Consider the following 27,439-nt stretch of genomic DNA (forward strand, 5'->3'; position numbering starts at 1 on the left):
AAACATGTATTGGTATTTGATGCCACCGCTGCTGCCATGATCAGTCTAAAAATAGAACAAATAATGAGAAACCAGTGCGACAGAGCACACGCACACATGCGAAATTTTCCTTTTCCACATTCTAGGAAGCCAATACAATTTTTGGTATACTGCCACCTACCAATTTTTGTATTTGCAAGGCCCTAATACAATATTTGTATATGTTTCATACCCAACTGTATTAGAATCTGCCAATCTCAGGTTGCGTGAACTATTCATCTTATTGTAACTCGAATAACTAAATAGATTTTCAAGTTTATGGGTAAATTAATACATAAAAGAAAAAGTTCCCATCAAAAGATGCCCCTTATACAACTTAGCAGAGCATAATATACTATTATTTGCACTACTTCACGTTTTTCGCGCTCTCAACCACTGTGCGGTGTGGTGGCAAGCGATCACCGTCGAACGAAGTATGGGAGAGTGAGTGGGAGCGAATGGACGAGTCCGCTAGGACCGAGGGGCTCGAGAATCGTGGCGCAAAGCGCCGCGGCCTACTATGTGATGATGGTTCAGCCAGTCGCGAGAGTGTGATCCCACTCGTAGGACGTGTGTTCGATCGTTCAGAGCTGTCCGCGCGAGATTCCCGAGATAATATTATATTGAGCGCCGCGCAGTAGGCGTTGAGATACAGTGATTTTTTTTTTGCAGCAAATAAGAATAAAAAATTGAAGAAAATAGCGTTTTTTGTTGAAAGCAGAAGAAAAAATTGCAAGTGAAATATCCACGGCACGGCGAGTTTGTGCTAATGGGGAAGAATATTCTCCGCAACGAAGAAATACCTCGCTCGATAGGGTGCGATTTTCCTCGGCAGTGAAGAAAAGTGCGGTTCTAAAAATAAAAATCTCGAGAAAGTGGCGGCAGCTCGTGTGTGAACATGCTGCAGTAGGCTGCGGGAAGAATCAAGAAGATTTGCCTGCCTTGCGGGGAAGAAGATTCAATGAAATGTGAAAAATAATCGTGCGGAAAAGAAGGGAAAACCCATAGCCACCACAGAGTGCGAAGAAAATCGCGTGTTTTTCATTCTCTTGTTTAACGGAAATACCAAATCAAACGCCTCCTAGATGAATGAAGCTTTCAATTTCTATTATCAGAATTTGTTCTCGATAAGTGAGTGCGAATCACCCCTCGTCGCTTCCAAACACTCTACACTATCTCTCTCTATGATGTGATGTGCTAGCCCCTTTCTCACCACCAAATCGCAGAAAATTAGTAATATTGTGCATCAAAGGAAGACCTTCCCCACCAACTGGATACACCCTAGAAGAGTGACCCCTCGTCGAATGGAAAAACAATCAGAAAAATAACCCCCTCTCAACAGTATATCAATGTTATAAACCCAAATAGAAGATACAAAAAAAAGTTACCAAACCCTTCCCCAAGAAAACAATCGGTAATGAAACCGTTCCAGCCTGATCCAACAACGAAACGTCATTTTTCCGAGTGTAAATAACACGACAATCAATCCCGAAAACCAAAAAAAAAAATCGTTTGTTCGCGTGTGTTTGTGTGTGATCTAACCCGCCCTCGAAAATCGCTCTCACTCACTCACTCGTCCGCTAACACCCCGCCGTCGCCGCATTTTCGGACCCCTCGTCCCAAATTCGCAACGCGCCAGACGAGGGGTCAAGGCTAAACCTCGCAGCCGCCTACTAAACGCACCCCCGAAATAGCCTAGTTGTGTCGCCTGTCGCTTATGTTCGTCTTATATGTGTTTGTGTGTTTCCTCTCCTTTTCTCTCTCTCTCTCACCTTGTGCGTGTTTGTAGCTGCCAATAAAAGTTTGAAAACAAAATGAAAAGATCAATAGGAAAATCATCCGGAAAAGAGTTCAAAATTGTTCACAATCGAGAATGAGCTCACCATGAGCTGATAAAAACAAAAGCGTAAAACGAAAAATCATCCGGTGCAAAACGGAAAGAGAAAAGAAATCGAGAGCTCTACTAAGTGTGAATTGCGTTTGTGTGTGTGCGCGCGTGAGCTCGCTGCTACGATCAATCAACTACTACACACACTACTGTGCGCTGCCTGGATTTCGTGAACCGCTGTGCGGTTAACCATTCACGTGCGCGTGCACATACACACACGTGCGTGCGTGTTATTGTGAATTTCAGTGTGCTACCATTCTCTCGGCCAATCACCGAGACACGACCGCTGCGGCTTGGCCCTCGCGGCCACCTTCTTGGATGTGGATAATGATGTGTAAGAATACCTGGGAATTGTTTCCATCACACTGAATCAGTAGTTGTGTCATCTCGTTGTAAAAAAAAGTCACTGGTCTAGAGGCGAAGAAGACCAATAGGCACCGCCAGCGAAGAGCAGTGTTGAATCCATGTTTTCTGTGTACTTGTTCACCGTTCATTGTTTGTTGTGATTAATGGGAACAGCCAAGTCAATACACATCAGCCCATTCGCCAAACCGTCTTCGCACCCGAAGAGCAACGAATCCAAGTTCTAATTATTTTTCCTCTTTCGTTTATTTTCAATACATATACAAAATGTGCACTGTGGAATAAAACCTGTACGGAAACCAATGTAATCGAAAAAAAAATTGTGCGATAACGAAATTCATACTGAACACGTGTATACTCGCGGCGCGCGTGTGTTCTTATTGTGCGCGTAACCATGGCAACTGCAGCGAAGCAGTCCTCCGCTTCGTCGCCTTCGTCGAGTGTGCACAGCTTCGCCGAAGGTCAGTCGAGCAACCACCAGCAGGAGGACCTCGACGCGATCGCGAAGCAGATTTCCGATCACGCCGAAGCCATCTACCAGACATGGAAGGCCCGTGGCCTAGCGCCAACTGAAATCCTCAACTGCCAACTGCCGACGGCGGACGGTGAGAATGCTTTTAGCAAAACCTTGAGCCCTACGACAACTACCGCTACCTCTTCCGCATCGCCGGGCTCGCCGTCCTTGCCGGCATCGTCGTCTAGCGCGAACCACCAAAAATCCGCCACTTCCGGTGTAGCCGAACTACTCGCGCAAGCCCCCGAGCTATCCAACAACAGCCTTGAGCAGTTGGTCAGTTCGTTCGTGAACGAAGACAAAGCTCGGATTGCGGCGCAGAAACGAGGTGCCGGACGTCCGGTTTCCGCTGGTTCCGCCATCAAGAGTGTGCTTCAAAAGTTCGAACAAAACGGTGCTCAGAACTTGAACACTTCCCCGATCAACAAACCAAATTACATCCGGCCAAGCAACAACACCGCTACACCAAATAAGGTGAACAACAACAACAACAATAACCTTAGTACCCTGAACAAGAACAATGTTCCAGATGTCCTGAAGGACACGCTGGTCGAGAAACCCCGCGAAAAGCCACAGACTCCGGTTAAACCGGACCATTTGCTGAACCATGTTCCTAGCTGGCCGCTGAAGAACCGCGTAGTAAAGTCCAGCGGACCAAACGGTTCCGACAAAGTCAACCATCACCAAACGCTCGCTTCAACGGGTTCCGGAAGTAGCGGCAGCCCTAGTAGTAGTAGTAACAGTGGCCTTAGTAGCATCTCCGGTGGAACCGGCTTCATTTCCAAGAATACCGCGGAACTTATGGATGAGGTTTCTCGGGAAGAAGAACGTCTAATCAACGCACTGAAAACGGGAACCGTTCTCAACAGCAGTGACAACCTCCTTCCGGAGGTTATAACCTCCACCCTTCCGGAGACCCGAGACGTCCCCGACTACGGTTACAGCAGTAATCGACCGCTCGTCGACATGGTGACCTCGTCCACTGTGGTGGCCAACGGGTCTACCAATGGCACCACTACCAACGGTACCAATGGTACTAGCGCTGGCGCTGGCACCGACGCCGGTGCCCCCAACGCCGCCGCCGGGGTCAAACACTGGAACGGGGTTCCCATGAAGCCCAATCACATACCGATCCTGAACATTCACCAGATCCACGAGCAGCACAAGCTGTCCACGAATTTTACGCGCAACGTTGCAACCACAAGACTGCCGAAGGATTTTGGCCGCCCGGCGGCGGCCTCGGACGACAAGAAGGAGTTCCAGGCGAAGACCATTCCGAGCCCGATCCGGCCGTTCCTGTCGCGGGGCTCCGTGGCCGAGCGGGTGCTGATATTCGAGAAATGCCCGGAGAAGGCCCCGCCCCGGGAACGCGCCAAAGAGCCAGTCAAGGTGCAGGTGAGTGGAATTATTGATTCTTAGAAATTTTCTATCATTTTCCAGGAGTTGTTTCACTCGAGATGGTCGTGAAGAGGTGAATTTTTACTTAAATGCAAAACTACAAGAAAAATTAATAAGACAGTTTATTCAAGATGCCTATGTATTGTAGCAAGGGCGGTATCACATTTCTCGGAATGCCATTTCACGGAATGATATTCCCCAGAGACACTTTCGCGGAATGCTGTATCAGGTGCTAGAAAAAAAACAACAAATTTTTCAACAAAGAACTCGTATGGGAAGGAAGAGGAAATATTCACCGAAACTCTCAAGACTTTCAAAGATCTTGAAGAATTGTTACAGAAATACTTCCTTTGATCTCCATTTCGTAGTACAGAAAGAGATTTTCTCAGGAGTCTCTTTTATAATGCAGAGATTCCTAAGTAATTTTTTAACTATTGATTTGCATACCCCCTAGTGTCATCAAGGCAGTATTTCAAACCAAACTGCTTGTTTTTATGAAGCAAACCTTCTTCTGAATAACTTTGCCGGAGACTTGAACTGTCTATCTTATCTAGATCGCGAAATAGAGCTGGCTGTTCATTCTCAGCGGCAGAATTGGGAAGTTTCAGTAACAGTCAAGATAGCAATGTAAGGAGAAAATTGCCGAGGAAATTTTAGAAGAATTTGCGAATTGACCCTTGAGGAAACATTTCCGCAGGAATCCCAGAAAGTATTGTGGGAATTTATAGTAGATGATTTTTTACTAGATTTATTGAGATTTACAGTATGACCCATAAAAAATGCGACATTCCATTTTTTTGCGGTATTTGATGATTTTTAATAAAATAACCCTAATGAATTAAACTTTTATACAATAAGGAGGTCATTGTCATACAGGATCTCTAAAATTTTTGTCAAAATATTCATTGGTTACGTATATGGGATACCTTATAATTGCTAACAATTTCTAAATAAAATCAAGTTTTCCTCTAATTTTCAGAGCAAAATGAACTAAGATAGAAACTTTTAAACACATGAGAACAATGAAGAAATATGTACTCTTTAATACGCCCATGTTTGAAAAATATTTCAAAAATTATTTCAAATGTTTAGGAAACAAAAACTAAAAAAGGTGCTACATATAAAAAACCATATTTAAGATAAATTAATAAAAAACTTAACACTGATTGAAGATTTTTCAAAACATTTTATGATAAGTACAAATACTAAGTACTTAAAAACAATTTCATGCTTAAAACATAATATTTTCTAAATATTATCATTTGTCAAATAATTCAATTTTCAGAAAATGTTTCTTAATTTGTAAGTTAATATTTTTTTCGTTCTTGCCCGACAAATCAACGAACTCCTGAAGACCTTATCCAGCCATAAAAGTACTATTTTGAAAATAAAATTTGATTGAATGTGATTGAAAGCAATTGAAAGAAAATTATATCCTTAAAAAACGGCCTCTGGCGCGTGGACAATTTCGACATCCATATGTTCAACGTTATATTTCCAAAGGTATGTGCATGAAATCAGTCTATGTTCCTTTGCCATTAGATTAGTGGCTCGAAGTAGGGGAACGATGACTTTGAAAACTGTCACATTTTTTTGTGGGTCATACTGTAGGCTTTGGTTTGCAGAAAAGGGTCACTCAATGTCCCTCACTGAATCTTGAGACGCCAAATAAAGTATTAGCATCTATTATGAGCTCTCTACGATCCTTGAGAAAGGGCAAAACCCTTCGGCCGAAACGTCGGGAGAGTAGAAAACAATTCGTTCTCGACTTACAGATTGAAAAAGCCTCCCGAAACATCGCTCTCTTTTAATCTACAGTATGCATGAAACGCTTTCTAAAGAAATACTTTTAGAAATTCCCTTTCATATGCCCAGATGACTTTACGATATCATTTCTAGAGGAATCCCCAATGATATCTCTGAAGTAATTTTTCAAGGACTTCTTGAATAGAAGCTCCAAGGGATTCTTGACGAAAGGCTCGATGAAATTCCTGGATAAATTGTCGAAAACATTCTGGAAGATGGTTCAATGGCAGTGATTAAGTCCACAAAGAATCCCTGGAGAAATCTCCCAATGGAATCCCCGAACAATTTTCTCGAGAAATCCCCCACGAAATCCACGAAGAAGTTCCCGATGGAATCCTTGATAAATCCAAAGCATTCTTGAATGATATTTTCAAAGAAATTCTTTAAAAAAAGTGTTGTTGCAATAAAATTCCCATGGAATCCGTGGATCCCGAAGGAATAACTGAAATAATTCTTCAACGAATCCCTTACGAAACCAGGAGACATTTTGTAAGAGGGATTCCCTAAAGAATTCTTTGAATAATTTAAGACGGGTTTTTTTGGAGACATATTCCTAACAAATTGCTGAAGAAATTCACCATGGAATTCCAGGAGAAATTTCACAGAAACTTTAAACGGAGAAGCTTCCGAATATGTTCTTGGATGTTTTTCTGAAAGATCCCAGGAAAAATCTCCAACGAATCTTTTGACAAATTTCCCGATAAGTCTCTGAAGGAATTCATGATGAAGTTTCTTGCGTACTTCCCGCTGGAAATCTTAAATGAAGTCCTCAAGGAATCTAGCTCAATTCTCCTGAAAAAAAAACACTCCAAAGAAACCCAAACGCGATTTATCAAAGAAATCCCTGCAACAATTCTCCACAGATTCCTGGAAATTTTTTAAGGAAGGTATTGCTAAAAATTCCATCTACAAATCCCTGTAAGAATTCATATTAAAAAACTAACGACATTGTCGATGGAATATGCAAAGGGGAGTCCTGATAGAGGTATTGCATGAATTCAGTAAGAAATTATCTAGATGAATTCCTCAAAGAATCTTTTTAGAATTTTCCAATGATTTTCTAAATGAGTTGCCGAAAAAAATGCCCGGATAAAATCCCAAAGGAGATCTCTGGAGGTATTCTTCGTATTCCCTAACGAATCACTGAAATAAAGTAAACAAGGAAAAGTTGTGAAACTCTGCAAAGAACACATATGATTTTCTGAAAAAAAATCTCTACAAAAATTATTCTACAAATCACTCGAACAATACTTTAAAGATTCATAGAGAAATTTCTCAAAGAATCTCTAAAAAAATCCGGTGAAATTCTTAGAGGAATTCCTCAATAAATCGCTGGAGGAAAGAATCACTAAAGTATAATTCAAGGAACTTCGCCAGGAATCATAGAAGGAATTTCCTAAAGAAATCCCTGGCATGTTTTCTCAATGAATCTCAGGACAAATTTTCGCTGGAGTACCTGTGAAAATGCTAACGGAACCCTTCAGTAGGTCGGCTCCAGAGGCAAGTTCTCCTATGGAACCCTTAGATAAATTCCTAAAGAAATCTCCGAAAGAATTCTCTTACGATTTCCTTGAAATGTTCTTCAAGAAATCTCTGCAGGAATTTCTTCAAAGAATCTCTAAGTTATTGGTGAAAACTCTGATAGCATTCCACAAAAATGAACTTCTGAGAAATTCTACAAACTTTTCTGAGAAACTTCAGATGGTATGATTTTTTGTGGCAAATTTTCCTATGATTTTCAGAAAAGGTTTACGAAACAAATTCCCGAAAGAAGTCTTAACCCTCCACGATGGCATAGTGCACGTTCAGCAAGCCTATCTGGGTCATATTGACTAAAGTGTCTCGAGTATACCAAAGTGGAGAATCCTTGTCGTTTTGACAGGTATCCTGCTCGATTGGAATTATGGGGATGATACTAGATCGACTGTTCCAATTTTGACGTTTCTCCTCTTTGTTTTATCCAGGCTCGTTAATATTGACAGCAACATCCTACTAGGGTTAAAGGAATTCACACGAAAATATCTGGAGCTCTTCCTTAACGTACCACTGCAGAAATTCTTCAGAAATACGTAGAAAAAGTCGTTGTAGAAAATTCGGTGAACACCTTGAGAAACCAGGATTAACTACTGGAACAATATCTGGAAATCCCTGCAGAAGTTCTGCAAGGATTCCTAAAAGAATTCTTCAAAGAAAATTCTGAAAGATTTCGTCAATAAGCCCCCTGAAGATATTATCAATAAGAGGAGACAATCTAAATTATTTTCCTAAGAAATTTCTTACGTCAACCTCGATAGAATACCCGATCGAGTCGTTTGAGGATGCTCAGAATGATTTCCGAAAGAATTTTTAGAGGAATTCCCGAAAAAAAATTCCAAAGAAATTAAAAAAAAAAGTCCTTGGCTGTTCACTAGGCTGCGACTTATTTTTCAAAAGTTGTTAAAATCTGGAATTCGTAAGCTCTTCTGGATTCAAATGACATAAAAAGAGAAACCTCTGAGTTTGAGCCAAAAATATCGAGATTTAGAGGTGGGGCAATCGCCTCAAAGTTGACTTTTCGTGTAGTAAAAAGGTGTTTTCACTTCAAGTGACATAACTTTTTCAATTGTCAAGCGATTTTCAATCTTTTTTTTTATAAAACTTGTAGAGATTTTTTTTTCGAAAATCACGCTTAATATAAGTATTTGAAGATTTAATTTATTTTTTTTCTTCTTTCTACAAAAAAAATAGTTTCAGGGTCAGATAACTTTTTATTCGCTTGACCAATTTCAAATCTTTTAGCGTGCTTTTGTAGATCCTCTGTAGAAAATCCTCCGGGTTTATTTAGGGATTGCTTCTGGAAGTGTTAAAGATTTTTCCAAAAATTCTTTCTGGAATTCCAATAGAAATTCCTTCCAAGAACCCTATGCGACTTCCTGCAGGATTTTTTTCTGGGATTTCTTTCGGGAATATATTCCAGTATTTCATTAGGGATTTTGCTCCTTTTTTTTCTCCCAGGATACCTTTTGAGATTTCTCTTAGGATTCCTTCCGGTATTCATTCAGGTATTTCACTCGAGGTTCATTTCGGTATTCTTCCTGGAATTCCTTTTAGGTTTCTTCAGAGACTTCTTTCGGAATCCCTATAGTGTTTTTTTCCAAGATTCCTACATTGATTAATCCTGGTGTTCTATCAGTGATTCCTTTTGGGGTTCCTCCAGATTTTTTTCAGAGATCTCTTCCAGATTTATTTGAGAGATTATTCCAAGATTCTTTTTGGGATTCCTTCAGGGATTATTCCTGGCCTGAAATTTCTTCTGGGATTGCTCCCAGCTATCCTTTATGAATTCCTTGGGAATTCATCCCTGGATTCCCTAATTGAGTCCTTCCAGAATACTTTCATTATTTCTTCTTCCTTCTAAGGATTCCTAGATAGTCACTCAGGGATTTTTTCAAGGACATCCTCGGCATTATTTTATATATTTCTCCCGAGATTCTTCCAGGGAATCCTTCGGAGATTCTTTTAATCATTTCCCTGCGTGTTTCTCTCATGGATTTCTCTCGGAATCTCTTTCTAGATTTCTCCTGGGATTTCCACAGGAACTCCTTTTGAGTTTCTTTTAAGGAATTACTTTAGCATTATTTTAGGGATTGCACCTGGGATTCCTGCAGGATTTTTACACAAATTCCTTCCGGGGCTTCTGTCCGGATTCCTTTCTGGGATTTCTCACGGTTTTTTTTTTCCAGGGATTTCTTCCAGACAACTTTTCCGGGATTCCTGGAGTAATCACGTGGCGAAAAAAGTGTGGTGGGGATTGGTTGTAGGTGACTCTTCTTTAGTGTAACAAGACTTGAACAAGACATTATAGAACAACGTGTTAAAAGGGGCAGGAGAAAGTCAAAATTGAATAAAAAAGAAGTTCAAAAGCAACGTCCTTCATTGGTTCTTCCTTACGAAAAGTTCCTGGACCGACCGGGAATCAGACCCAAACACACTCAGCATCTTTTTCGTCTTATTTATGGCTTTACGTCCCCATTGGGACTTGGCCTTGCTTCAACTTAATGTTCTTTGAGCACTTCCACAGTTATTAATTAAAGAGCTTTCTTTGCCTGCCATAGCATAAATTTGTACATTGTGTGGCAAGTACAAAAGTCGAGAAAATTTTCCAGACTGGAACGGGAATCGAATCCGCCGTCTCCGGATTGGCGATCCATGGCCACTAGGCTAACTGGAGACCTACACTCAACATGAGCTTACTGAATAAAATAGTTTGAATTAAAACAAATACAAGTGTATCAGAAAAAAACACAAGACATTTTTGGAGATAATAGGCATTTTTGTAGTAAGCCATAATGAGTAGTAACCCAAGAATGAAATTGTGGCTTAAATTCAACCCTTTGAACCATAGTCTCTTCAGAGCTACTACTTTTGGCACTGCAGTCATGGGAAATTAAAACGAAAGTTTTAGATTTTTCCAAAGTTTCGAATCACGTTATAGTGTTCTTCAGAGGAACTCTACAGGAATTCTTGTAAGTACTCCCATAAGTATTTTCTGTAGAAACCTCTTGGGCCTTAAAATCCCTTGAGTAAAACCTGAAAGAATCCCTATTGCAATCTCTAGAGTCATGCCTAGAAAGATTCCTGGATAAATTTCTGGAGTGATTCCCAGAAGTATTATTGCTGAATATCCTGTTAAAATCTTAAAAAAAAACCCTGCTAGGATTTCAGATGAATTATTTGGATAAATTCACGAAGGAGTTCCTGAAAAAAGTTCTGGGTAAATATCTGGTGTAATTCCTGAAGAAATCCCAGTAGAAAAAACATGAATTCTTGAAGAAACTTCTTTAAAAATCTTCGCAGGAATTTCAGAAGAAATCCGAAATGAAACTCCTGAAGCATTCATAAGAGGAATTCCTGCTGCAATACAAATTGGAAATCCTGATATAATCCAAAGAGGTAGCTCTATAACAAAATTTACGAAGGTATCTTGGAGAAATCTCCACAGGAATTCCTGGATAAATTATTGGATTGATTCGTGTAGAAATTACTGAAGGTGGTCATAGAGATTTTATAAAAGATATCCCTGGAGGAACCCTCCGAGAAATCACTTAATGAAACCTTCGTTGAATTCCTAAAGGAATCCCCGGAGGATTTCCTGTATGAACCCGCAGGAGAATTACTGAAAAATCCGTAGATGAATTCTTAAACAATTCCACGGAGTATTTATTTGAAGAAATATGTGAGAAATCCGTACAGAAATCTTTGGACACATCGCCAAAGAAGTTCCTGTAGACATCATTGATGGAAAAACTTCTGCACGAATACCAGCAAGAATTTCTGGAAGAATCCCAGCAGGAGTTTCTCAAGACATTCCAAACAAAAACGTTTGGAGGTATCACAGAAGGAATAAGTATCATAGGACGAATTCTTAGGAATACTTAGAGAAATCCCCGGATGAAGTTCTGGAGGAGTACGAACACCAGCATAAATTCCTAATAGAATCGGTACAAGAATTGCTGTGGAAATTCCACCACAAAAACCTGAACGGTTTCCTATGTAAGTTCTAAGAGAATCTTTAAAGGGATTTGTTGCAGAATCTCTGAGAGCTTGAGCTTGACCTTTATTGACCGCCCACAGATGCTACTACAGTATCGCCAGATCACCCGAGCAGAAGAAAATAGCAAGTGAATAACATATCAAGGCATTTATCTAAAATATCACCATACCTTGATATGCCCTCCATTGCTCCATTAGGTGGTAACAAGAGTCAAAATAACAAAAACGAATACTAAAATTTAGTATAAATACCACCTAGAAAATAATATATCTTATTATTTCAATAATTAATTCATACCTAAAATTTCAAGTGCTGTATTTGTTATCCCAAAGTTATTGAATAACAAACTAATAACATTTCTTGTTATTAAATGTTTCATTTGTTCGATGACTTCATGATGTAACAGCAAATCTTGTTCTTCGGTTATTTTCACTACTAAACCAACAAATACCACATCAATACCAAACTCTGCTCAAATACATACATTACATACATTTATTTGTTCCACATCATTAAGACAAGACATAATCAACAATAGTACGCCACAATACTCGGTTTGTGGCTGCCGCTCTCCATCCTCGGTCACGCCCAATGCTCGCCAAGTCACGCTCCACCTGGTCCGCCCATCGTGCTCTCTGCGCTCCACGCCTTCTTGTGCCAACCGGATCCGTTGCAAACACCAGCTTTGCAGGGTTGTTGTCCGGCATTCTTGCAACATGCCCTGCCCACCGTATCCTTCCGGCTTTGGCCACCTTCTGGATGCTGGGTTCGCCATAAAGTGCAGCGAGCTCGTGGTTCATCCTTCTCCGCCACACACCGTTCTCCTGCACACTGCCGAAGATCGTTCTTAGCACGCGTCGCTCGAAAACTCCGAGTGCTTGTAGGTCCTCCTCGAGCATGGTCCATGTCTCGTGCCCGTAGAGGATTACCGGTCTTATTAACGTTTTGTACATGGTGCATTTGGTGCGTGGGTGAATCTTTTTCGACCGCAGTTTCTTCTGGAGCCCGTAGTAGGCCCGACTTCCGCTGATGATGCGCCTCCGAATTTCACGGCTCACGTTGTTGTCAGCCGTCAGTAAGGATCCGAGGTAGACGAATTCCTCCACCACCTCGAAAGTATCCCCGTCTATCGTAACATTACTACCCAGACGGATCCGGTCGTGTTCGGTTCCGCCTACCAGCATGTACTTTGTTTTTGAGGCATTCACCACCAGTCCGACCTTTGCTGCTTCGCGTTTCAGGCGGGTGTACAGTTCTGCCACCGTTCCAAATGTTCTAGCGATAATGTCCATGTCGTCCGCAAAGCACACAAATTGACCGGATTTTGTGAAAATCGTTCCCCGGCTGTTGAGCCCGGCTCGTCGCATCACACCTTCCAGCGCGATGTTGAAGAGTAGACATGAGAGTCCGTCACCTTGTCGCAGTCCCCGGCGAGATACGAATGAACTGGATAGTTCACCCGAAACCCTTACGCAGTTTTGCACACCGTCCATCGTTGCTTTAATCAGTCTAGTCAGCTTCCCAGGAAAGCCGTTTTCGTCCATGATTCTCCATAGCTCTGCGCGGTCGATACTATCGTATGCCGCTTTGAAGTCGATGAACAGGTGGTGCGTTGGGACCTGGTATTCACGGCATTTTTGGAGGATTTGCCGTACGGTAAAGATCTGGTCCGTTGTCGACCGGCCGTCGATGAAGCCGGCTTGATAACTTCCCACGAACTCATTTGTTTTAGGTGACAGACGACGGAAGATGATCTGGGATAGCACTTTGTAGGCAGCATTCAAAATAGTGATCGCCCTGAAGTTCTCACATTCCAAATGGTCGCCTTTCTTGTGAATGGGGCAGATTACCCCTTCCTTCCACTCCTCCGGTAGCTGTTCGGTTTCCCAGATCCTGACTATCAGCCGATGCAGACAGGTGGCCAACTTTTCTGGGCCCATCTTGATGAGTTCAGCTGCGATACCATCCTTACCAGCTGCTTTGTTGGTTTTGAGCTGGTGAATGGCATCCTTAACTTCCCTCAGCGTGGGAGTTGGTTCATTTCCGTCCTCCGCTGCACTGGCGTCGTCGTTCCTTCCGTTGCCGTGGGCTCCCGTGCCTACGTTCTCCACGCCGTTCAGGTGCTGATCGAAGTGCTGCTTCCACCTTTCGATCACCTCACGTCCGTCCGTCAAGAGGCCTCCGTCTTTATCCCTGCATATTTCGGCTCGCGGCACGAAGCCGTTGCGGGATGCGTTGAGCTTCTGATAGAACTTCCGTGTTTCTTGGGAACGGCACAGCAGTTCCATTTCTTCACACTCCGCTTCTTCCAGGCGGCGCTTTTTCTCCCGAAAGAGGCGGGTCTGCTGTTTCCGCTTCTGCTTATAACGTTCCACGTTCTGTCGAGTCCCTTGCTGCAGCATTACCGCCCTCGCTGCATTCTTCTCCTCCAAAACCGTTCTGCACTCTTCGTCGAACCATTCGTTCCGTCGATTCCGTTCCACGTACCCGATGGTGCTCTCGGCTGCGTCGTTGATGGCTGCTTTCACTGTACTCCAGCAGTCCTCTAGAGGGGCCTCATCGAGCTCGCCCTCGTCTGGCAACGCGGCCTCGAGATTCTGCGCGTATGCTGAGGCGACATCCGGTTGCTTCAGTCGCTCTAGGTTGTACCGTGGCGGTCGCCGGTACCGTACATTGTTGATGACGGAGAGTTTTGGGCGCAGTTTGACCATCACCAGATAGTGGTCGGAGTCGATGTTGGCGCCACGATAGGTCCTGACGTCGATAATGTCGGAGAAGTGCCGTCCGTCAATCAGAACGTGGTCGATTTGAGATTCCGTCTGCTGTGGTGATCTCCAGGTGTAACGATAAGGGAGGCTGTGTTGGAAAAAGGTGCTACGTATGGCCATATTTTTGGAGGCGGCGAAATCAATGAGTCGTAGGCCGTTTTCGTTCGTTTGCTGGTGGGCGCTAAACTTACCAATCGTCGGTCTGAATTCCTCCTCCTGGCCTACCTGAGCGTTCAAATCTCCTATGATGATCTTGACGTCGTGGCTTGGGCAGCGGTCGTACTCGCGTTCGAGCTGCGCGTAAAATGCGTCCTTGTCATCATCAGTACTTCCGGAGTGTGGGCTGTGCACGTTTATTATGCTGAAGTTGAAGAATCGGCCCTTGATCCTCAACCTGCACATTCTTTCGTCGATCGGCCACCAACCGATCACGCGCCTCTGCATATCACCCATCACGATGAAAGCTGTTCCCAGCTCGCGTGTGTTGCCGCAGCTCTGGTAGATGGTATGATTACCTCTAAACGTTCGCACCATGGATCCTGTCCAACACACCTCCTGCAGCGCTACGATGCCGAACCCGCGGTCCTTCAGTAGATCGGCGAGTATGCGGGTGCTCCCAATGAAGTTGAGAGATCGGCAGTTCCACGTACCGAGTTTCCAATCACAAGTCCTTTTTGTTCGCTGGGGTCGTTGCCGTTGGTCTCGGTTCGTATTATTCTGTTGCTGATTTTCCGTTACAATGGGTTTTTACGGCTGGCTCGTAGGGCCTGACACCAACCCCCTACTTTCCGGAGGACCATAGTGCACAGTTGAGCTTAGAGTCCTTCCCTGTCTGCTCAAATACCTTCAACAGTTATTGTGATGTTCTCATAACATTTCGTAGAATAACGCAGCAATGACAATTTTAGGTATTAGATCACATGTTGCTCTTCGCATGGTATTTGTAAGGTATGCCCTTCTGCTCGGGAAGCTACACTCACACAAGGAACCAATGAGATAGCTGCTTCGCATTAACAGGCATCTTCAGTGTGTGAGCGTTGGTGGTCTTCTATTTTCGAGCAAGATTGGTGCCTGCTGCGTCAGGTTACCGGTCAGTGTGGGGAAGGGGAGAGAAATGATGATTACAATCAGTGCCGCGAAGCATCAGCGTACAAGTCACAAAAAAAGCTGATAAACACCAAACATGTATCACCCTGTCTCTGCGGTTTCTGATTCGCTCTCTCTACAGTCGCTAACACCAGAAAAGACAGAATCCCATCAATGTTGCTACAATCATCCTGACTTGGATATGGCTCATGTGAGTGTCATGACTCTCTCCGTCGCCTCAAGCAGATGCACGCGCAACAGCATGTAAAACTATGCATGTCTATTATCACAAGCACGGTAGGGGGATTAGGGGCATAATGTACACCCGGGGCGAAATGAACACCCCTGTTTTTGCCGAAACCGTTGACTTTTATGTTAAACTTTCAATTCATAAGTGTAAAGGAACAAGTCATTGTTCTATTTTTCACAAGTACATACCCTTTATATTCCTTCAAATTAACCAAAATATCATTGAAATTGAAGTTCGTTTTTCATATGGTGGATTTCTTATAATTTCGAAGCAGCAGCAAATAAGGTATTACGAGTGATTGAGTGTGTCCACCATACAAACAAGTGAATTGTTAGCTTATCTACATGTATACGTAGATTTAGCAATGGATGAAGCATTATATTTTTGATCAGAACACACTGAAAATAACAATTTCAATGTTGTAGTCTATTCGGGGCGAAATGAACACTGGCAATTCTGAATGGATGTACGGGCGTTGCATACTGTTAGGCGTTTTAGAGAGTTTGAAAATATTCAATCCGATTATTTTAGCCTAAAATTTATTTAATTACTTTGAAGTTATGTAAACTCGTCTAAGATGGAGTATTATATCTGTGGTATTGATCTCCATTGGCAAATTACTTAACTTGTCGATATTCTCAAAGATACAGCATAAAATATGCAGGGGTGTCCATTATGCCCCGATGGGTGTCCATTTCACCCCGTACATTTGCTGCCAGCCCCAAAAAACACACGGTTTTCAATTCATTATTTCTTCACAATAATGACATTCTACAAGCTGTAAATGGTTGAAATACGTAGGAAACAAGTTAAAGTTGTAAGCCAACTAATAATATGTTAAGTTTTTGACTGTTATACAGGCCTAACATACTCATTTGCTTAGGGTGTCCATTATGCCCCTAATCCCCCTACTACGTTATAAATCCTATTCGTTTTGCATAGCTCAGTTTGAACGCACACATTGAGCGCACCACGCAGTTCGCCCTGGCTACGGCAAACGCTCTCTTTTCACCCGTTATGCATCGTTGTTCAGAGAGATTGATTCTCTCGCAACCCGCCTGAAGAATACTCAGTAACTGCTATCGCTGCAAAGCTGCGAAGGGTGGAACCCACAACATGTTTGTCATTCCAGGCGTGACATGCTAGCTGGTTCGTATCACCTTGGGAGGGTGATTCCAGAAAGCGGTTCAAGTGATTGTCACGTGATGGTCGCGATTATTCGCAAGACTGTTGCCAACAGGCTGTTGGCTCCTCTACGCTTGCAGAAGGTCATGCCAATGTCGGAGTGTACACTCAGGCAAATAAACCTAAGATTATCATAAGGTCTAACTTATGAAATGGCCTTTAAACAATTCATAACGGCTAGCACGATTTTCATAAGGTCGGTCTATGACGCAGAATCGACTCACAGTTTGGCTTTTATACACATTTAGCAACACGATATTCTCAAGCGTCGATAGCCGCGTGGGTTGGGCACGAGCTCAATGATCTTGACGTTCATGGATCGATTCCAGTCTGCATCATTTTGTGATTTTTCTGCTCTTTTCATAAGTTTATCTTATGTAATTAGGTCATAATAAGCATGTTCAATTTTCATAAGGTATTCTTATGGCATCCATACTTTACAGTTATGGCTAAATTTCATAAGGTGTTTTGATGAATATCGGTAGTTTACTTCGCTGAGTGTAGGTGTGAAATGTTTATTTTTGGAACAGAGTTCAAGCATTGGTGCATGGATGTCAGTTATTAAATGATAGATTGTGTAAAGATTATTATGAAGCGGCACAGTTCGCTTGGTTGCATAACTTGTAGGCTAGGGAAGTTCAGATTTGGAAAAAAGTTTGAAATCGTTATCTCCCATACGCTTATTTTGAAGTTTTGGTAGTAAGCATTATCCTCTTCAAGTTTCAGCTCAATTGGTTTAGATTTAATGGTGGCTCAAAGGCGACGAAGGTTTGTATGGGAATTACTATGGGAAATGGTTTACCAACGTTCAATTCGCTATAATTTTGTTCAATATTCCCAAAATGCTATACTTTCTTCAGACAGTTATAGTAAAAATCATCAAGATCAATTGTGTAGAACACAAGTACGTTGATTATTCAAGATTTATTTGTGATTTCTTGACAAAATCCCTGAACATTTGGAAGATTGGTTCTCTTCTAAAATCCATGACTTGGCACTGACAATCAAAAAATCTGACAAACATTCGAGGTACAAGAGTGTTCAGGGATTTTTGTCAGAAATAACGAATAAATCTTGAATTAATAACATACTCGTGTTCTACACAATTGATCTTGATGATTTTCACTATAAGTATCTGAAGAGAGTATAGCATTTTGGGAATATTGAACAAAATTATAGCGAATTGAACGTTGGTAAACCATTCCCCATAGTAATTCCCATACAAACCTTCGTCACCTTTGGGCCACCATTAAATCTAAACCAATTGAGCTGAAACTTGAAGAGGATAATGCTTACTACCAAAACTTCAAAATAAGCGTATGGGAGATAACGATTTCAAACTTTTTCCAAATCTGAACAGCCCTATTGTAGGCGCTATATGATAGATTGACACTGTGTTGCGATGAAAGTTGGAAGAAAAGGGAAACGTTTTTTTTTAATCCGTTTCTGGGTCTAGCGATGGCTACGAACATACGAATATTGATTGATTGATTTGTCTTTATTTCAGAGACTTTCAGCCCTTGGCTGGTTCGTCTCTCAGGACATACGAATATACATGAGATGTATATGTAAAAGAGAGAGAAAGATATAAAGTAGGAGGAAAGTGACGAGCCAGGGATTGCATCCAGAGCTTTCTGCAATCTCTGAAAAAAAAGCTCTGTAGCAATTCTTGGAGAATCTTGAATTCTGAAATCCACCAAGAAATCTTTCAACTTTTTTAAGAATTTTGTCATCGAATTCTGCGATACACACATCCATTTCATGTAGGCGTCCCATTGAGAAATCCGCATTATTCCGCATACGTTCCGATGTGATTAAATTCTCGACTGTTTCCGTATTTCCTGGTTTTTCAAAGCCTATCAGGTATCAGGTATCAGAAGGCCGGCTCCAGAGGCACGTTATCCTCCATTTGGGACATTTGTGCCATCGCCAAAATAACAGCCTATTTCATCATCTACCTGAGGGAAAAGGAAGGAAAAAGGATTTGGATGGGGATAGGGACAGGTAGGGAAATAGGAAAAATACCCTGGAAGAGGGTACTAACGCACAAGCGTACCACAATGGGTTCAAACGCCCTGAAAAGGGCACTGTAATAACGCATAAAGCGAAAGAGAGCCTATAGCTCTTTACCACAGCGGGTTAAGAACAACAGAATATCCTGAAGATTCAGGTTTCTGAAGTCAGTTTCACTTAATAAGTGTTTACCGAATACTCGGAAACGCAGTTGCGCGAAAACTGGACAGTTACATATCAAATGATACGAAGTTCCATAATCGGATTCACAGCTATCACAGGCAAATGAATCAGCTTGCTGAATATTCGCCATGTGATAGCTGAGTCGGCAGTGGCCAGTCAATGCTTTGACCAGCATGTGCAATTCTGCTTAGACAGATTAGTTAGATACTTCGCCACCCGTAGAGATGGCTCAGCACTATACAATTTGGTTTGACGACATGACTCCAAACTATTCCAATATTGTCTGTGTTGAGTGACAGCCCAGGTGTGAATCTGAAGCTTAATCCAACACTTCGATATCGGAATAGCTGGCTCAGGGCCAATGAAGTCATGTGATGCTCCAGAGCGAGCTAACTCATCAGCCAATTCATTTCCAGCGATGGAAGAATGACCAGGTACCCATAGAAGGTGAACAGCGTTTGCTGAATTCAGCTCCTCGATTTGAGTTCGACAAGCGATAACTATCTTCGACCTGGAGTTGGCCGAAGCAAGTGCTTTAATAGCAGCCTGGCTATCTGAACAGAAGTATATTACTTTGCCCATTACGTGCTGATTGCACTCCGCACATAAGAGCAAAGATTTCGGCCTGAAAAACGGTGCAGTGTCTACCAAGTGAATAAGGCTGATACAGCCTTAGCTCACGAGAATAAACACCAGCACCTGCTCGACCTTCGAGAAGGGAGCCATCAGTGTAACATACGATGCCGTCTGAAATACTTCTTTCCAGATAACCAGATATCCACTCTTCCCGGGAAGGGAATTTCGTGGAAAATGTTCTATATGGAAAATTACAAGCAATTGTAAGATCACTTGGAGCAAGGACAATTTTGTCCCAATTCACCAAAAGTGGAAACAACGAGGTGTGTGTTGAACTGCGGTTTACAGGAGTTTCCTCTAGTAGACCGAGTACCCGTAACCGGTAAGTGCAAGAAAGGGCTTCTTGTTTGAGATGAATGTGTAGTGGGGCAACGTCAAAGAGAACTTCTAGCGCTGCCGTAGGAGAAGAGAACGCTCCAGACATCGCACTTAAGCACATCCTTTGGAGATGGCCTAATTTTGATTGGACCGTTCTCACTTCACCCTTTTGCCACCACACAAGACATCCATAAGCCAGTATTGGCCGAACCACAGTTGTGTAAATCCATTTGATATACTTGGGTTTTAGACCCCAAGTTGTACCAAAAGTACGCCGGCATTGCCCGAAGGCCATACAAGCTTTCTTGATTCTGAACTCAATGTGAGGTGTCCAGGAAACCTTGGAATCAAGTATGACTCCAACGTACTTTACCTGTTCAGTCACATCGATTTCAGAATCAAAGAGACGCAAAGGTCGAACGCCATTACGGTTTCGCCTTTCCGTGAAAAGAACAATAGATGTTTTACTCGGATTAACCGAAAGGCCATATTGGCGACACCAACCCTCAACTACCTGAAGGGCGTTTTGCATCAGGTCGAAAAGGGTGCTGATGCACATACCAACTAACAATGTTAGATAGTCGTCGGCAAAACCATAAGTAGGAAAACCGCTATTATTGAGTTGCCTTAATAGCGTATCTGCTACGAGATTCCACAAAAGCGGTGATAAGACTCCCCCTTGGGGGCATCCACAAACACTCAATTTCCTAATCCCTGCTAGACCCAATGTCGAGAAGAGATATCGGTTTTTGAGCATTTGGTGAATCCAATTGGAAATCATTGGAGATATACCATGACTCCGAGCGGCTTCCAATATGGCATCGAAAGGCACGTTGTCAAAGGCACCCTCGATATCTAAGAAAACACCCAAACAAGATTGCTTTTGAGCGAATGCTTTCTCGACATCGTAAACAACCTTGTGTAAAAGAGTCACAGTGGACTTACCAGATTGGTAGGCATGTTGGTTCACATGAAGAGGCACGTTGGCCAGATGAACATCACGGATATGATGATCCACAATGCGTTCTAAGCATTTCAGAAGAAAAGAGGTCAAACTGATAGGTCTGAAACTCTTTGCTTCTTCATACGACGCACGACCCACTTTCGGAATAAACTTTACAGTAATATCCCTCCAGGATTTGGGAATATACCCTGTAGCAAAACTGCAAACAAGTAGTTTTTTCAAAACATGTTTGAAATAATCAAATCCCTTCTGAAGCAAAATAGGATAAATCCCATCTGCCCCAGGAGATTTGAAAGGAGCAAAGCTATTAAGAGCCCACTCAATCGATTCTATAGTTACAATACTCCGAGCCGAAGCTAAAGAATCATAACTACAAGAAAAGACATCAGGATCATCCGAAGATGTAATATCCACACATCCAGGGAAGTGTGTGCTGAATAAGCATTCCAGAACTTCCTCATCAGAAGAAGTCAGATCGCCATTTGGCAAACGAAGTTCGTTCACCCGGAAATCCTTAGATTTCGCAAGGATTTTGTTTAACCGACTGACTTCACTCAAGCTGGAAACATTTGTACAAAGGTTTTTCCAGCCGGATCGTTCAGCAGACCGGAGAGCTTTCCTGTAGGCCTTGCGAGCCGACCTGAAAGCCTCCGAACCAGCCGAACGTCGTCTGTTCCAACTCTTTCTACATTGCTTCCTGAGTTTCGCCAGATCAGAGTTCCACCAAGGGGTTCCTCTTGTGATCTTCACAGACCGTAGAGGGCATGCTTCTTCAAAGGCTTCCATGATGAAGGTCGTTGTAGTATCAACGGCATCATCTAAATCACTTGGAGTGTCAATGGATGGTGAATATCCATGAAATTTGGCTGCAACCAAATCAGTATAAAGATCCCAGTTTGTTGACCGAGGATTCCTGAAACGCAATGTTTGCGAAGTAACATTTAAATGTTCAAAAAAGATATAGCGATGGTCAGATAAAGATTCTTCATCTGACACATGCCAATTGGTCAGCTCGTGACTAATTCTGCTAGAGCAAAGCGTTATATCTAACACTTCCTCTCTAGCAGATACCATGAAGGTTGGGCGGTTGCCTATGTTAAGTAATGCAAGATCTGTACTACTTAAGTACTCCATCAAACTGGAGCCTCTCAAGTTAATGTCTGAGCTGCCCCAGATGATATGGTGAGCATTAGCATCACTGCCAACAATTAGCGGAAGGCCTTTTGAAGTGCAGTATGCGATGACTTGTTTGAAAGCATCCGTAGGGGATGGTTCATCATGTGGTAAATACACAGAACAATAGACGTATTTCCTGTTGAGGTTTCCAACAGATACATCAATTGTGATAGCACATACATCTCTGGTGGTTAGTTCAGAGATGAGTGTAGCAACTATTGCGTTGTTGACAAGCACACAGGCTCGAGGCATGACACGCGAGTTTGCCATTTCATGTTTACTGAAAGTGGCAAACACCGGGTTCACAAGGTTTCCTAGATAGAAATTTCCCTTACGAAAGTAAGGTTCTTGTACCAAGGCCACTTGGGCTGTACCATTTTGCATAAGTCTGCAAAGATTGATCGTTGCTGTTCTTTTATGCTGAAGATTGATCTGAGCTATCCTAACCGTAGCCACTACCCAAACTAGGTAAGATTAAACTCTTCGCAACAGCAGCACAACAAAGAACAGCAACAATAAAACCAAATCGGTATCGATTGGAAAACGCCAAAGGCGAGGATACACAGAATACACTGTGTAAATCGCATAATGCGAAACCATATAGGTGAAAATTTAAACTAATTAACAACATCTTCATAATCCCGCCCTTATTTAGCCTCAAGTGAGACTAAAGAAGGGCAGCTGATTGTCTCGGAGAAACACAAGGTCCACTGCACCATTGCTCCGGTTAGCGCAGTAAGGGCTACATACTGTGGAGGGCGCCCTGGTGCTCCACAGGCTCCGTTAGCGGTTAGGTTTTTATTAGACCCCCCTAGCCATTCATTCCTAGGCACGGTAAGCATAAAGCCGCATCACACCATGAATTAGGGGTCACCTGTTGGTGGATTTCCTGGTTTTTCAAAGCCTATGGCCACCCTTATTAAAATACTAAAATTTGAATTTCAATGTTGTTAATTTGATGGTATGTATATCCAGATTTTGAGGCTACTAACTAGAATGTCAAAGATTTCTGTCAATGAAATTCTACCATTTACCACACTAGGCCTTCAAAATCTTAAACAATGCCCAACATTGACCAAATTGTACCCGTACCGTACAACCTACATATGTTTTTTTCTTTCATTGCTCTGGAAAAGAATGGCTCTTCCACATGCCATAGACACAGGCCCGGATTAAGGATTGTGGGGGCCCGGGGCCCGAGCGGATGTGGAGGCCCTTTTGAGAGGTGACCAAAAATGTTTTCCCTTATTTTCGAACAGTACTTGAGCAATATGAAAAATAAAGCTAATGTTAGCAACCAAAAAAGGTTTTTGTGGGGGCCCTTAAAATGTGGGGGCCCGGGGCCCGGGCCCCCCCGGCCCCCCTTAGATCCGGCCCTGCATAGACAGCACGTATGTACTTATCCCTTTCGTTGTTTTCCATCATAATGGTATGTAGGGCTTGGCTCTGGCATGCAGTACCTACCACACAATTGCTCGGTACCCGTGCCGCCGCGTGAAGGTCTGCCGCGATCAGCAATGTCAGATATCTACCACCACCGACCTGTGTGATTTGTGATTTGTGTGTGGCTGCTTCAGTCCTCAAACCCACACCCCACTGCACTCTAGCTAGGTGTACCCCTTGTCACGGTCGTCATCTTGGTTCACGAGGTGCCAACTTGTGGAGAGCCCGAGCCTGGGGTACCATGTGTGCTAAAAATGGAGTCTCTCCTCTAACTCGGTGTGGAACTGAAGCGAGATGCTATAACCCTGCTATTCGTTCCCCTGCCTAATAGTTGGCAATAGCCAGCAGGCAGGCAGGCAGGCGAGCGAGTGAGCTGTGTTCCAACAACCGTGATATTGCCTTATATATGCGATATTATTCTCACACAATAATATGCATAAAAGCTGCATCGCACTCCTCATGATTGGCACACATTCTGTTTTGTTTTGTATATATCTCCACCAGTCAGTCCTACATGCGCTTGCAGGCATCTGCTGCACTCTGTAGCTGGTTTTATGGCTGTTGCAGTTGTTGTTTTAGTTCCAAGATACGTGAGAATAAAAGATAACGCAAATGAATGATAAAAATCTGGATGTATCCATTTTTGAAAACGTTATTTTTTCTCATCATACAAATTCAAACAAATCCATATGTTACATATAAGAACATAAAAAATTTTTAATCACAAAACAGTATGCAAAACAGTGTTGGCAAGACACGGACTAAATACTTGTGTTCCATCCCAGGAAGTGAAGGACCAAGGGGTGACATTACCCTTCTTAGCATAGTCACCCCCATCGATTTTCACGTATTTTGCATTCTACGCCCCACTCAATGGCTTTATTGAAAATCTACTCACGCTGCACAGTAGGCCTGGCCGCTTAAATGTTTGTGATGTATTTCCGATGTACTGCAAACATTAATAATGACAAGAAGAATGGAAGAACTATTCGATTCCATCATTTTTCAGGATTCTTTCAATGAATGGCTAGATTGGACTAAACTATACTAGACTAGACAAAACAGTGTTGACAACATAAAGCCTCATGGGCGTAGGTATAGGTTCCAGCAGGAATTGAAAAGGAATTCCTAGAACCAATTTTCAAAATGTCTATAAAATCAAATTTTACATAAAACTAGCTGACCCCGGCAAACTTTGTCTTGCCTACTGCGTTTTTTGACGTTTCAAGACCAAGTTCCCGTACGCAAATTGCATGGAAAATCGATTTTCACAAAACACTCAATTTCTTCATGTTTTTTGCTTTGGGTGAAAACTAACAGAACAAAACCAAGATGACCCGAATCCGAAGTTCCGTTCGCGAATTATGCGCGGTCCCACGTCTGCTACTGCATTTTTATATTGATATAGATCGAAACAACAATTTTTATTTAACCCTTTGGAGCCGGAGGGATCATATATGACCCCAACATAGAAACGGCTATATAAATTCACCCATTCGATAAAACAGAATACTGTCTTCGGCAAAGTTGCTGCAAATTCAGTCCTCTATTAGGTAAAAATGGGCATATTTATATTTGGGGCTTAATTGACAACCTAGAACATCATGAACACCATGAAATTTGGAAAAATGAAATAATTGACATACCAATTGATCTAAAAGCCAAACTTGGATGTGGGTTACGCTTATATGTATTCATTTAACCTTTGCCAAAAATATCAAAAGGTGTTTAATATTCTGGGATGTCCTAGGTGTTCCAAACTGTTTTATGGTGAGGTCCTTTAAATCTACAAGAAAATTTTTTTTGTATTTACGCCACAAATAATAGCATTGCGTAACCTATTGGGATCCGTGAAGCTCTTGACATCTACAATGTCATTTATAGATACTATAGGGATATTCCAGGTCAGCCAAACTTCCTTGGAATTCAGAACATCAAGTCTACACTCGTAACAGTAGCCATATCTGTTATACTGAGTAACGTTGCATAATCATAACATCAGCTATATCTGACATATTGAGTAACGTGAAGTCTACTATATATTATTAAGTATGATCCTTTGGGACATTGAGAGTCGTCCATACTATCCTGAAGTTCAGCTCTTGATAGTAACAATAGTTATTCTCACAATAAACTTAAAACTGTAACCTGTAATCGCCCTGGCATATCATGAGTCATTTCAAGAAAGTTTTGAGATATTCCAGATCAACAACACTACTCCGAAGATCATAGCTGCAGGTCTACACTTGTGATAATAGCTTTTGTTACTACTTTAAGTAGTGTTGCATAATCCACTATACTTACCAAAGTAGTTGGAGGAACAATAAGCGTTGTTATATATTTTTGGGATAATATGGACTTCCTTACTATTATGAAGCTTAGTTAATACAAACATCCTCTGTGACATGAGGCGATTTCGTTTCAGATAGTAATGTTACACAATATTTTTTGATAATTTGGAGTCTCTGGTTGTATTCTGTGAGCTCCAGTAAATATATTTTTTTATCTGTATTAACGAGATTTTTAGCCCTAGGCTAGTTCATCTCGGGACCCACGCTTCACTTCCGAAGAAAGAACTCACATTTTGCGAGTTTGTAGGGAGTGGGATTCGATCCTAGGTCCTCGGCGTGATAGTCAAGTGTTCTAACTATCACACCAGGTCCGCTCCACCAGTAAGTATATTAGATTATGCAACATAACTCTTTACAGCCAACACAGAAACTTCAATTGCTGTAGATGTTAGATATTGAACATATTAATAGTTTGGATGGCTTCCGCTGATCTTATGATGTCCATTGAACATTCAGAAGATTTATAGGACATGATATATTACAAATCGTAGCTTTGTATAATGAAGGAAACTACCGTTACAGTCGTAGACTTTAGAGTGTAATCTCAATAATAGTTTGGATGACCTAGGATATCCCGACTGATCCGATACTGTCTATAGAATTTTCAGAAGACTCACTGGACATGATAGAATACAAATAGTAGCTTTGTATAATGAAAGAAGCTACCGTTACATCCGTAGACTTTATGATATAAACTCAAGAACAGTTTGGAAGATCTAGGATATTCCGACTGATCTGATACTATCTATTGAACTTTCAGAAGACTCACTGGACATGATAGATCACAAATCGTAGCTTTATATAATGAAAGAAGTTACCGTTAGTTACCGTAGACCAGGATCTAAACTCAAGAATAGTTTGGATGACCTAGGATATCCAGAAGGAATATTCTGCATGATATTCTACCCGTTTTTTGTTATTCAGCATTCGATAATAACGCTTGGAAAAATTCCGGCTTCGAAGGGTTAAACTGTATACCAAAATGTACCAAACCATTTGAAAACTGCATGAAAACTGAGTCTTCAATAAAAGTCTCAGAGTTTTTGGCATATATTAGTGATTCTTGCTAAATAAAGATTAAACACTATCTCGCTAGCTTGTTACGATCAAAATCTTTTGTGTCCAAAAATATTCAGAAGCCAATTTTCAATCGACATACACAACAAAAACGTTGTTTGCATAACTGTCCCAAAAGCTCAAAAAATCTAGAAATTCAAGTTTTTTTTACAGAAAATCATTAATGTGTTCCTCCAGAAGTGTCACAAAGCATTCGTTTACGAAACAGAATAGAATTGCTTCAATGATTCCTCCCTGATTTATCACAAATCATTTCAGAAGTGGTTTGCGAAATGCGCCCACAAATTGCTCTAAATATTCATTCAGGAATTTCTCTGGCCATTCGTTTGGAGAATCTATTGGGGATTCCTACCATAAAAAATCTATCAAAAATTTCGTCATAAATTTTTCTAACAAATCTTTCGGAAACTTGTCAAAGTAATCAGCCAAAGATTCTCTCATTCTTTCAAAAATTATTCCTTATTCTTCA

At 41.8% G+C, this 27,439-nt stretch overlaps 2 protein-coding genes across 15 annotated transcripts in view; both read left to right on the forward strand.

Moving 5' to 3' along the window:
• Window positions 1–27,439, forward strand: part of LOC109419125 (uncharacterized) — a 319,242-nt gene that overhangs the window by 174,246 nt on the left and 117,557 nt on the right. The gene's annotated exons all lie outside the window — the stretch shown is intronic.
• Window positions 1–27,439, forward strand: part of LOC109426187 (uncharacterized) — a 252,441-nt gene that overhangs the window by 132,489 nt on the left and 92,513 nt on the right. For 3 of the 14 annotated variants that reach the window (XM_062842937.1, XM_062842939.1, XM_062842936.1), the window contains 2 exons: window positions 1,808–2,240; window positions 2,677–4,178. In XM_062842937.1, coding sequence (XP_062698921.1) covers window positions 2,225–2,240; window positions 2,677–4,178 — 1,518 coding nt within the window. In that variant the 5' untranslated portion in view covers window positions 1,808–2,224. Of the gene's footprint in view, window positions 1–435; window positions 1,485–1,807; window positions 4,179–27,439 lie in introns of those variants that run through there. The other 11 variants (XM_062842931.1, XM_062842933.1, XM_062842940.1 and 8 more) reach the window with 9 other exon arrangements.

This window comes from Aedes albopictus, chromosome 3, assembly GCF_035046485.1.
Source record: "Aedes albopictus strain Foshan chromosome 3, AalbF5, whole genome shotgun sequence".
NCBI lineage: Eukaryota > Metazoa > Arthropoda > Insecta > Diptera > Culicidae > Aedes > Aedes albopictus.